Source organism: Labeo rohita, chromosome 5, assembly GCF_022985175.1.
Source record: "Labeo rohita strain BAU-BD-2019 chromosome 5, IGBB_LRoh.1.0, whole genome shotgun sequence".
Lineage (NCBI taxonomy): Eukaryota > Metazoa > Chordata > Actinopteri > Cypriniformes > Cyprinidae > Labeo > Labeo rohita.
The window spans coordinates 34,171,565-34,185,032 of record NC_066873.1 but is presented as its reverse complement, the minus strand read 5'-3'; the positions used below and the strand labels follow the sequence as shown (position 1 = coordinate 34,185,032).

The 13,468-nt window shown below is 36.6% G+C and overlaps 1 protein-coding gene across 3 annotated transcripts in view; it reads right to left on the bottom strand.

Moving 5' to 3' along the window:
- tenm1 (teneurin transmembrane protein 1) overlaps positions 1-13,468 on the bottom strand; it is a 190,192-nt gene that overhangs the window by 56,519 nt on the left and 120,205 nt on the right. For 2 of the 3 annotated variants that reach the window (XM_051110881.1, XM_051110879.1), the window contains exons 12-17: positions 10,529-10,714; positions 7,714-7,740; positions 7,434-7,580; positions 5,120-5,336; positions 2,412-2,531; positions 901-1,162 (exon numbers count right to left, since the gene is read on the bottom strand). In XM_051110881.1, the coding sequence (XP_050966838.1) occupies positions 901-1,162; positions 2,412-2,531; positions 5,120-5,336; positions 7,434-7,580; positions 7,714-7,740; positions 10,529-10,714 (959 nt within the window). Of the gene's footprint in view, positions 1-900; positions 1,163-2,411; positions 2,532-5,119; positions 5,337-7,433; positions 7,581-7,713; positions 7,744-10,528; positions 10,715-13,468 lie in introns of all 3 variants that reach the window. The other variant, XM_051110878.1, reaches the window with a different exon arrangement.

Here is a 13,468-nt window from a genome sequence, read left to right as displayed (position 1 = left end):
AAAGAACAAGGATGAATTAGGCAGAGGCACGTTGAGAGTGAGAGAAATTAATTGTATTTCTATTTACTGCATGCACTTTCCATACAGAACAAAACCCGAGCCAATGACCGTAATGCTGCCAAATAAATGTCCCATAAACACAGGTTGCAGTTCTTACAGCCTACAGACACACACAGCCTCCGTTCCAAAACTGAGTGAGCTGTCTCGCTGTCTACTGCCTACATTGGATACTGCCCTCCAAGACAGCATCTTAACTGAAATGAATTCTCACGAGGGACTGATTTGAAACGCTCTACATAAGCAGTGTGAAAATGACAAAAACTCATTGATTTCCCTAGATATTTCAATCACGATTATTAATACTAGAAATAAAAATACTTGTTTTGTACTTGTTAATGTCATATTGTTTCTGTGGGCTACACATCTAAATTTAGCTGAGAAGTGTGTTCCTGAATTACTTGCTGTTTTATTCATCAGTCAACTTCAGAGAGTCTGTTTTCTTCAAACGTTGAGTAAATTATACACTCAAAGTGAGCAACGCATCAATATTAGAACGTTCTCATTACATTATAATCAACAAAGGTGTCAAGTCTACACAGTTTCATGCAACTGAGATTTGGACTCCTGCAAATGCTCATTTTATAATTTAAAAAAAATGTCTACACTGCAGAAATCTTATTTTTACACTGTATTTATGCCTTGTTGATTATAACAGGAACATTCTTCTTTTTCTAGCACCAGCTTGCAGTGTATATGATGTATTACACACCTAACACTGCAAGCGAGCACCTTCATGTGTCACATAAATAGAGCTGAAGTAGAGACTTGTGTAACACTGATTCTGGTATAGTCTCTAAGATATTGCATTCAGTGTTTTCTCAGAGTGAATGCGTCTTGCACCTGTAGTTCAGGTACGACAGTTCCTCTGTCCTCACAGTCAGCAGCGAATCGCGGGAGGGGGGCAGAGAGAACAATGGCGTGTGGACTGATCAGGTTTTTCAGGTCACAGACAGGTGGTTTGGACTCAGCTCTTTCCATAAAAACACGGTCCAGGACCATAAACTGGTTCCAGGGAAGCCAGACAGACCGAATCTGGGACAAAAACGGGGCTCGCTGGAACAATAGAGTCACAGAGATTCCGCCCACTGCCAGAAGATCAAAGCTAGTAGGAAAAAGAAAAACACAAACACACTTAGAAACAAAGGTTTACAATTGTTCCATACAGTAAATTAGGGGTGGGAATCTTTCGGTACCTCACGGTAGAAAAAAAACAATTTTTCGTAACATTTTAACGCGCCACTATTTTAATACAAAAACACACCAGTCTACAGTATGGGTAGTCCTGACTGAAGAAATCAGTGTTTCCTATTAACTATTAACTTCCTAATAAATCTAAAATATTTTACACTTTCCATTAGGGATGTGTCCGAATGTGAACACGTTCAGAAAGGAAATGATGTACTACTAAACCCGTGAGAGGAAAAAAATATATTTCAGTGCTTTCTCTCGCAATTACATCGTTGGGTAATTATAGTGTATATAAACTGCAGGCATCAGTGAGCTGTTATTAATATGCGGGGCATTGAAACTGCTTTTGAATGCACGTTTGTGTTTTACTTTCACTTTCGAGATTCGCAATCACACGGAGCGGTGGAAGGCCTACTTACCACATGTTTTACAAGATTAGATGTTTGTCAGTGGTGCTCAAGACCTGCAAATCATTTGCCATCGTCCTATCAGTCATCTCTCCTTACTCTGTTTATGCGGTAAGTAAAATACATATTATGTACTCTATGTAACAGGCTACTGCTGGCGTGGCTAACCATGTCCCTTTAGTGGCTCTGTAAAATGCATTGTTTTCCATCAGACAGTGTGTGTATGTATACTGGAAGTATATTGAATGCTAAAAATTTATAACATTTATTTATATTTAAAGTTTGGGGTCTCTTATGCTCATCAAGGCTGCATTTATTAAAAATAGAGTAAAAATTATAATATTGTAAAATATTATTACAATTTGAAATAGATGTAATGTAATGTTAGGCCTTAAAATGAATAAAAAAAATTAAATTCAGCAATATTTTTAGATCAATGTTTAAATAACAGAATGCTGTTTAAAGAATCATTTTTTTTGCTTGTAGAGTTCATGCAGCTTGAGTGTAGCTTTTAGTAGAGCAAAGGTGGACAAACACTAAGAAGGTCAAATCATCCTTTTTTTCTATTCAACTAGCAGTATTCTGCCTCCCACTGAATGTACAGAAAGAATAGAGTATATATACAAGGCCTATACAACAAGCAAAACATATAGAATACACTTCATATATATAAAGGAAATATACATTGTCTACGGTGTGCATGTTAGTCATGTTCCATTACATCTTTCTTTAAAAGTGTATAAAAGTGTGTGTTACCTGCCGTCCTGCCGGCTGAGCGTGTATCCATATTCAGGGTTATGTTGAAACGTGACGTTCACACCAACGAGAGGAGTTCCATCAGAGGCCAAAACCTGACCTCGAATTACACACACTCGACTGCACAGAGAAAGAGAGAGAGAGAGAGAGAGAGAGAGAGAGAGAGAGAGAGAGAGAAAGAGAAAGAGTCACTGCAAGAGAAACCAAAGGATCTGCCAGGAGAGATCGAAACTGAGAGAGGAGCACTCTCTTTTCAGTAATCAGAGAAAAATACAATACATGCTTCAATCGATTTTAAACTTCCTCAAACTAGACAATGATGGCAAAAATCATTTTGGGAGATTATTTTTGGGGTGAGTCACACTGCTCATAGCAGCTAGCTGTTATTGTATCAGCATATCAGAGCCTAAGGAACAGTTCACACGCACTAATGAAACACTGGAACGTATTCATCTGTGTATGGACATATTTATGGACCCAGCATCACCATATTATAACACTTCCTTTTTGGATAATTGAAGGTTCATTTTGCATCTCATGTAACGTCATACTGTTGGTTTGTTTTAAACATGTACAGACTTAGTTCAGGGGTCAGCAACCATTTTTCATTTTCCTAATTAATCACTGTGCCCCAACCACCAATATTAATATTATGAGAATAAAGCATTTATATGTGCTTTTTAAGTACTAATAAACAGCCTATAGACCAATTTGGAGTAGACGTCACAGTTACGTCACTTGCAGCAGCACGTGGATTGTGGTTGTGGAAAAACACTGGTAACAAGTGGAGGGAAACAGGTAAAAATCCATGGAATAAGAAAAAAATGTATTGTTGTGCCTTTGGATCGGAATCAGAATGCAAATAATTTTTATATAATACTGTCCTCAAAAACGTCATTTGAAGCTAAACGCAGACATTAAAACAGACAGACTATGGATGAAACATGATTACTCCACTTTTAAAGCATACATTTAATTTAAACAATTTGTCTACATAATATTCACATATGCATTCATAGGGGACATACTGTATTACAGCATGAAATACTATTTAAACCTATAACATTTTACATAACATTTACCTATTTTATTGCACAATTCTGGGTTTTTTTTTCTCCACAAATGCAAGTTTATATCTCCTAGTTCGGGCTTTATAACTCGATTTAATTAATTTAATAGCATGTTTGTCAATTCTGAGAGAAAAACCTCTAGCAGTGTGGGCTATAAACTCATGATTCTGAGCCTAGGGAAAGAGAAAGAATGACGAACTGAATTTTCTTTTCAGAATTGTAAGAATAAAGTCAAAATTTTGAAATACAAACTCAAATTACATTTTTTTTCTTTTTTAAATTATTTTATTCCATGGCTATTAGGCAAGAATAAGATGTGGCTTGGTAATAAAGATAACGTCTTAAAATTTGCTTCAGGGTTTTTGGAGATACAAGCTCCAGGGCGTCAGCGGCTGTTCAGTGCTCATGAACCCGCTGAGAACAGCCTTACCTCGGCTAGGTCTTCTAAAATTTGCCGCTGGCTCTGATATCTTTATAGTGGTTAAACATAAGATATAACTTAATTTATTTTTTATAAAAATTATAAAATGTGTATATACATATTATTATAATTAGCTGTAAATTAACAAATGTACATGTTATCACAGAATAACATGGTCAACCTCAAACAGAAAACTAAGCAAAATAGTCAACATTTCAGAAATAATAAAAAAAAAGAAAATCCAAAATTCAATGTCATTCTTACTGAAAAATAAATAAAATAAAATGTATTTAAAATACATTTATTTCACGCAAAGTATACTACAAATACATTTACATATTATGTACTTATTAAAAAATATCCTGCAATTGTATTTTTAGTATACTAAACTGGTATATTTAAAGTCTGCTAAATTGGAACAACTTATTTTGTACTTAATGCACTTTTAATTGTGCGGACACAGTGCTGAAGTCCAACTAATGATATACTTAAGTATATTTGATTGTGCTAAAGTGGAACTACTGCAAGTATATTTTAGGTACTCTTTAAATATTTTGCATTCAAAGACCGATATTATTTAAAGTTTATACAATCCTCATTAATAGTGACATTAAAACATATTTAGCCTTAATATTAAGAAATGTGCATTGTGCACAAGTAGTACTCCAAATAGTTTAATTTCAATTTGTATATAATAAGTAAGTCTTGAGCTTGAAAAATGAACAGTCCTTGATCTTTTTTCCCCAAATAACTCCAGACACTCTGACCTTGGTATTTCCCCCTTTTCCAGCCAAAACATTGGCAACATTAGCACACAAGGGCGTGCTTGGGTTTGTGCAGTATCTTTTCAATTTCGTATGTGAATGAGAATGTCAAAATGGATGCGAGCTGGTGGCTTAAACGGCCAGTCACTGCTGTCAATCGTGACCAAAGTCTGAACTAAGATGTCTACTGCAGCCTGACAAGAAAAGCAGTTGATATAGCACAGTCTGCCTTTACTTTTACCCAAAATGTCAGTGGGATCACACAATTTAAAAAAAATAAAACAAGTGTTATGTTTAATAGGAAAAATAAAGTGCAAGTAAATTTGATCACAATCATGCCAACAAATCTTTGAGTATTTTGGAAAGATCATGACCAAGTGTGTTTTCCCTGTAATAAGATTATGTTTGCATGTGTGTTGACTGAGCTAATAATTGCAGGTGTGTGTTTATCACCTGCTGTCAAATGGCAGGTCTCCTGGTAGTATGTGTGTGCTGTCCCGTCCGATGAGGAATCGCACACGTTCGAAAAACTGACGTGAAGGCCGTGTCTCAAAAGGGGCGTGGCTCTGCTGGATGATGTCACGTGGGTCAGGCGAGCCTTGGCACAGCGGGGCGCTCACACACACCTGCTGACTACAACAGTCTGGGTCGACACAGTCCATGAGACCATCTGAAACACACACACACACTTTACATGCAGAGACATGTAGCCTTGATGCAGCCTGCCCTTGCTCTGCGTGTGTCTGTGTGCGCGTGATCTCATTTGTCAGCTCCATTAAAGAGGATCTGTGTTTTTAACCTCCCACAGGAGAAAGTCTCAGAGAGAATAACCCAGAAACCTCTCTCTCACACACACTCACACATATGTTTACTTAGACACCTTACAGAGGACATGTGTATTTTAGACCTCTATTGTTTTTATATAAAACTAAGGTTAAACACTACAGACTCAACTTAAAGGAGAAGTTCACTTCCAGAACAAAAATTTACAGATAATTTACGCACCCCCTTGTCATCCAAGATATTCACGTCTTGCTTTCTTCAGTCATAAAGAAATTATGTTTTTTTGAGGAAAAAAAATCAGGAATGTTCTCTATATAGTGGATTTCTATGGTGCCCGCGAGTTTGAACTTCCAAACTGCAGTTTCAACGCAGCTTCAAAGGGCTCTAAATGATCCCAGCCAAGGAAGAAGGGTCTTATTTAGCGAAACAATCCGTTATTTAAAAAAAAAAATGCTCGACTTGTTTAGCAATGTGTGAACTCCGGTTTATGACAGTTAGGGTCTAAAAACTCCCATCTCATTTTCTCCTCCAACTTCAAAATCATCCTACATCGCTGTTTTAACTTTTTTTGTAAAGGGTGCTTGACGCTTCTTGCACGTTTACTTTATAAATACTGGGTCGGTACTTCTGCAGCGATGTAGGATGATTTTGAAGTTGAAGGAGAAAATGAGATGGGAGTTTTTTGACATACCCTAACTGTATTGACGAGTACGCATGCAGTACTCCGGAGTACGCACGGAGTACGCATGCAGATGGCAGAGCTAGACAAGATGAACATTTAAGGTTAAAAACTACCTAAATTGTAATTTTTTATAGAAAATATCCCATCGATTCACCAGATAAGACCCTTCTTCCTCAGCTGGGATCGTTTAGAGCTCTTTGAAGCTGCATTTAAACTACATTTTGGAGGTTCAAACTCACAGGCATCATTCAAGCCCACAATATGGAGAAAAATCCTGAAATGTTTGCCTCAAAAAAACATAATTTCTTTGACTGAAGAAAGAAAGAGTGAACATCCTGGATGACAAGGGGGTGAGTAAATTATCTGTAAACATTTTTTTGGAAGTGAACTTCTCCTTTAACACTACCTTCAAAAGAAAACTGTTTTGTTTTTTTTGTTTTTTTGCATTTTTTTGCATTTTTACAATTCTGCTTAGCATTTTTTATCATGAACATTTTTTTCAATTCAGCATGTCACCAAAAGGAGGTTTTGTCAGATTTATCCAACTTCTGTGGACAATTTTTGAAGAAAAATAGAGCTATCTGAACCCACTTGCACAATCTGAGACATAAGCCAATGTGCCTTATCATAGGACTGGTTTTGCTGTGCATTTTTGCACATACACTACCGTTCAAACGTTTAGGGTTGTTAAAATTTGTAAATGTTTTTGAAAGAAGTCTTTTATGCTTACTAAGGCTGCATTTATATGATCAAAAATACAGTAAAACAGCAATATCATGAAATATACCAATTTAAAGTAACTGTTTTTTATTTTAATATATTTTAAAATGCAATTTATTCCTGTGATGGCAAAGTTTTCAGCATCATTACTAGTCTTTAATGTCACATGATCCTTCAGAAATCATTCTAATATGCTGATTTGACGCTCAAGAAACATTTCTTCTTATTGTCGATGTTGAAAATGTTTGATGCTTAATATTTGTTGAAAACATGATACATTTTTTCACATGATTCTGTGATAAATAGAACGTTCAACCGAACAGCATTTATAGTAAATAAAAATCTTTTGTAACAATATGAATGTATTTACTTTCACTTTTTTAAATAAACTAAATGCATCACTGCTAAATAAAATGATTCATTTCTTTAAAAAAATCTTACTGACCTTAAACTTTTGTACGTCAATGTAACTAGTCATGCTTAGAACAACACCTTCGAGAGAATGCGTCTGTTAACCTAAAGCTAAATTCATCCCTGCTATATCCGTCACCCGCACAGCTAATCTTCTATAGGGTTCTTTACCGTTGTCATTATCTTTACTGTCATTGCACTCGGTTTCCATGACGACATTACAGCCTGGCCCGCTCCATCCTGACTGGCACACACAATGCCAACCACTCTGCTCCAGCGTACAGCGTCCATTACCGTTACACAACCCCGGACACGCATCTTAGGGAGAGAGAGACAGCACATCCATAATCACGCCGTTCTTTCTTCAGACCTTGAGTAAAATTGTTCACACAAAAGACATCACAAAGTCATCTATTCATTCCTTCATTCACTCCATCACACATACACTTACCTTTATCAAACAGATCCAGGTAATGTGCTGCTGAAAGAGTTACAAAATGAAAGACGGAGAGAGAACAAAGAGGAGAAATTACATTGGAGACATTTTCAGAGAAGCTCTGTGTGTGCGTGTATTTGCATTCGTGTTTTTTTTTTTTAAAGTGTCCCTGTCGTTTGCTGCCTTAAGCGTATATTTGTCCCCTGAGTTTCACAGACTGTTCTCATCATGAGCGCCACAATTAAAGGAACGTGGTTTAGCTCGGAGGAGGAAAAAAGACAGAGAAAGAGGAAGAGAGAGAGAGACGGGCAGAAAGAGAGAGGCTGTTTAGTTTATACATCATCTACAAGGCAAAAACACGGCTTTGTGTTGGTTCAGCGTCAGTTGATTTACATCTTTCATAAAAAATGCACAAAGCTTGTCAAATTACTGCTGAAAAATGGTTGAAAAGGCAAATAATCATCAAGATATGATATTTACAATGTGTCTAGAGCAAGATTTCAAAAGATTGCCAGTAAAAATGAAGATTGTTTTTATGCTAACGTGTTAATCAAATGTGACACCCCGCTGTCAAAGGTTTGGCGAAATGTTGGGTAAATATCAAGACTGAAATGAGACGTTTCTAAAAAAAGGGCGTTAAGGCTTATTCACATAAGGAACAACACAAAAAAAGTATTGTGAAACAAACAATTTTACACATTAAAACTATTCACAGAGTGCAAAGCAACTGGTGCGACAGATCCCACATGCAACCTAAGCACTTTAAATTCTTCAGTAATGATTATACATGAAGTTGCAACCAAAGTTATTCAACCCCCCAGTGCACCTATAACAGATTACTGGCATATTAAAAGTGATAATGTCAATGTATAATGTAATTTTTTTAGTTCTAGGCTTTTTAAATAACACAGCTGTGTCATAATTATTCAACCTCTATTTAACATTACTGTTTTTAGTCACTTGTTTGTGTGGTGGGGAGCAAAACTGTCTTAAAACATATTTACACCCTTAGAAACTATTAGAAAACAGAATTAGCTTGAGCAGCTAAAATATTTCAAAGTAGGGCTGTCATAAAATTAATCGCGATTATTGCATACAAAATAAAAGTTTGAATTTGCCTAACGTGTGTGTGTGTACTGTAATTATTATGTATATATAAATACACACAAATTAATGTATATATTTAGGAGAAATATGTTATTTATGTACAAATATTAAATATTTTTATTAATATACAACATAAATTATATAGATATTATAATAAATACATACACTTGTAAATATTTCTTAAATGTAAACATGAATGTGTTTGTATCTGTATATACATAATTATACACAGTATACACACATATATTAGGCAAACTCGAACCTGATTAATCTTAATCTTGATTAATCGTTTGACAGCCCTATTCCAAAGTCAACAGAGTTCTCACAAAAGCTGTAGAGAATAAATAACTTAATTAGTTTAGAAAGTCTAGTGCTATATGAAGATTTCCAAGACATTAAAAGTTTCTAGAGACACAGCTGGCAGCCTTATTCCTTAGCTTAAAATGTGCTGTACCAGAAAACCTTGGAGGGTGTTGAAGAAAAAGCACAATCATAAAATGTTTGATTAGAACAACTGAGGAAAAACGTCCGATGTACAGTCAAAGACTTTCAAGATGACCCAATGAAAGTGGAAAAACATTTCAATAGAGAGTATAAGATGAACATAAGCATGGCTTTCATTTGGGGTTTCTTGCCAAATGCCACCCTTGAACAAGTAGTACATAAAATGCTGATTTGAATATACTAAATATACTACTAAAATTCATTTGGGTAGACGTGTGGAGTTCTGAAAGAATGCTTTATGGAGTGATGAGACCAAACTGGAACTTTTTGGATCCACGGATCAGCAGTATGTCTGGTGCATAAAAGGCAAAACTTATGAGCAGAAGAACAACATCTACATAGTCAAACATTGCGGTGGACCAGTCCTGTTATGGGGGTGATTTACTGTTGTGGAAATCATGACTGTATGAAGGACATCATGAATTATTTGAAGTATAAGGCCATTTTGGCAAGAATTGTGATGCCTTTGGTGCAAAGACTGAAGCTGATGATCAACTGACTTTCCTGCAGGACAGCCATCCCAAAATATACATCCAAATCTACTTACGCTCGATTCAGGGATCAGTCACAGAATGTTCTTGAGCTTGTTCAGTCTCCAGATTTAATTCTCACTGAAAATATTTAGTTGAATTTGAAGAAAGCAGTGGGAAAACCAAAGATTATCAGTGATCCAAAGATTATGAAGTGAGGAATGGGCCAAGATTGCAGTAGAGAGGTGACAGAAGCTTCTAAGCACTTCCAAGCAGCGTTTATTGGTGGTTTTAAAGAATAAAAGATTCTGCACCAAGTAAGACTTTTGGGGGTTGAATAATTTAACATTAAAGTTTAGAACAAATTAGAGTTTTTCTGTTTTCATTATTCCTCAACTTATGTTCTCAGAATTACTCAAATGTGTATAAACTTTCTCTAATAGTGTACTGATGCCTTTGTGAATTGTTTTCACAAAATGTTTTGCTGGTTAAGGGGGTTGAATAATTTCAATTGCAACTGTATATAGTTTGGGGTTGGGCAATAAAAAGATAAATTATTATCATAATAATTAAATACGTAATCATAAACTAATTTAATTACACATTTTTTTCTCAGTAATTATAATGGATTACATTTACATTTATTTTGAATTAAATTACACAATGCCGTTACACGCAACTAATTACTCCCCAACACTGCTAATAATGTCATATATTAGTATAATGCAATTAGTGTCATTCTGACATACCAATTGTGCAGTGCTCTCCCTCCCAACCAGGCTGACAGACACATTGTCCATCCCTGCATTCTCCATGCTCTTCACAGATTGGATGGCACGCCTGTTTGTCACAAGTAGTCCCCTCCCACCCCTCCTCGCATTGGCAGCGGCCAGCAACACACACACTATGGGCGCTGCAGGGAACGGGGCAAACCTCTGAAATAAATGACAGACAGAAAGAAAAAGACATTTGTTAACATTCATTACAAACCACACACACACACAAAAACTTTGTCAGTTTTTATTTATGCTGCTGCTTCTTTTGGTCTTGGATTTTATACTGACACCTGTGGGATGCATGAAGTACTGCATGTTCGCTAACTGTTCATCGTTTTCTTTCTTTTTGTCTGTTTTCCTCAATTTCATACTAAGCTTAAAGTATATGGACATTCCTGAAATCAATCCAGTGATTTTCTGTGTGTTGTTGGTGGATCATGCTGGTTCACAGCTGGCTGCTGCACTGCACCATGACTGCCGAGAGCCGACTTCCTGCTGTGGTTATATCTTGAACGAAGGAATTTAGTAGTGTGGTCATGTGTTCACCCAGCGTTTTTCCCTCGATCGGTGGCACGGCTGCTGCCGGTCGTCACGGTTTGTTTCATCGCTCCAGTAGGGACTACTTATTTGGAGTTTTTCACTCATTCTGTTTGGACTGTCTGGGGCATTGCAAACAATCTGAGCACATTGGCTTAAAGTACCCTATATACAGTGTACTATATATTCTTTGCCATATATATGAGCCCATTAATGGGTGACCCACTCTCTGTTTTTTCTAAAAGACCTTTGACTCACGTCTTTAACATTTTGTACAACTTTTTTTTGACTGAGTGCACCTTTGATTGTTGAAACGAGGGTAAGAGAGCAGAAATTCACACGCACACATCCTCTCCTCTCCATCTACGGCCGACTTTATCACACCAGCCTAAACTGTCCGAATGTTACTGCGGTTCTGAATTCAAGACAGAGTTTAGCACGGTTTCATGACAAAAACAATTTCCCTGAACGAGTAAGATATCTCTGCTCTCTGGCCCTCAAACAGAATGGCTTTGTCTTCACGCGTACTTACAGGATTCGTGACGGGTCAAACTGAGATGACAGTTTTTCATATCTTAAAAGTCACTTAAAATCAGCTGCCACATTTCTTCTCTGTAACTGCAGCACTGAGCGTTGAGTTTGGACAGCCTCTCCTCTGTCTTTCTCACTCCTATCGCCCTCTCCGCCTCGTACCGTTCAAAACAAATTATCCTCGCTGTTCCATAAAGCACATCGGACGAGAGTTCTTCCTCTCAATCACACACGAGATATAAATGTCTGGAAATGACAGGAAGGGCATTAAACCGGAATGTTTATTAATACACACATTATCAATTTAACTGCTCTGCCGTGAAAACTGCCGGTTTCATGCTGTAATATTCATGCATTTTGATAAATATTGCATTTTGATAATCTAATATTTAATAAATGGCTTCAAATTCTAGCCAGTGGCCAAAAGGCAATAAGATACAAAATCCTGCCGATCTTCCAGAAGAGAAATCTCTTTGCAATAAAAAAAAGTGTTCTTATTTAAATATCATCATTGTTAACCAGGAAGTGATGAAACTGGTGGCACATTTCATGAACAGGGTACAAAATAGGGCCTGAAAAGCTCACAACAGGAAGTTCCTTTTTCAACAAACTGTACAGTGAAAGGAGCTGTTCAGCCTTCAGAATATATCGATCGTCAACCTCAGGAGAGGTTTGACTAAATATTACAAAAGTTGTTTTATTTTCTATTCATTTTATATGAGGTCTACCATTTTTGCAACCTTGTAACAAAAATGTGGGACATGTTTAAAACAGTTTGTTAAATTTTACAGCAATAAACAAACAAAAAAAAAACATCCAACTTTAAATAAACACCCAAGGCTGCAGATTTACCGGAAATTATGTTATCACTCAGTTGGGGCTAGCTAGTTGAGGACCAAAAGTTTGCTTGTATGTTTTATTAAACTTGTATGTCTTCAATGAAAATATTTTTTAATACATTTTTCTTACAATAACTTGAGCAACAGTGTTAAACAGTTGAGCTTGACTTATGGGGTCAGCATGGCAATGCTGAAAAAAGTTTAGTGAAAATCGGATGTCCATTTTCCACAAGCTGATATGATTATTTAGGGTCTTAATGAAAAGTCTATCACATGCTTTGGTTAAAATTTCTCAATGGTAGTGTAAAACAACACCCTTTTTACCTTGTCAAAATTTCCTCCTTTTACAAAAACCTGTTTAGGTGCATGTCTCTTTAAATGCTAATGAGCTCTGCTCACCCCGCCTTTTCCTTCTCTGGGGTGACGAGCTATCCTGTTTTAGACGCATTTAGTTGCATTTAGCTGTGAAACTTGCTAACTAGCACGTTATTAGGAAAGGCGATTCATTTATACATGAAAAAAACAACCTTATACTCAATTCTTCTGTAGGCGAAGCTGGATCACGAATGATTTGTGCGAATGTAGACGCATTTGGTAGATCGGGGGCACACTCCCATTAAAAACAGCTCAGATGTCGGGGGTAAATGACGACTGCTATGTTCATTATTACAAAAACAGAATACTTCAATCGCTTTGGAGCCATTCTTGTCTACATCCCTGCTCTGGCATCGACACAATGGCGGACTGTTCACAGCTCGTCCAAAATTTTTACTGTACATTTGAATTGTTTACAACTACCTACTTTTTTACGCTAGGTTCATCTGATGTTTGGTAATACCTTACCAGAAGTATCTAATAGTTCTCCCCCGCTCAAATAATATGGGATTTGGGCCTCTACAGCTTTTAAAATAGTAATGGGATACCAAAGTGTACTGCATTTGTGGAAAGTGCCCAGTATATATCATGTATTTAACTGCAATCCTCTCCCTCCATCTGTAAAACAGGA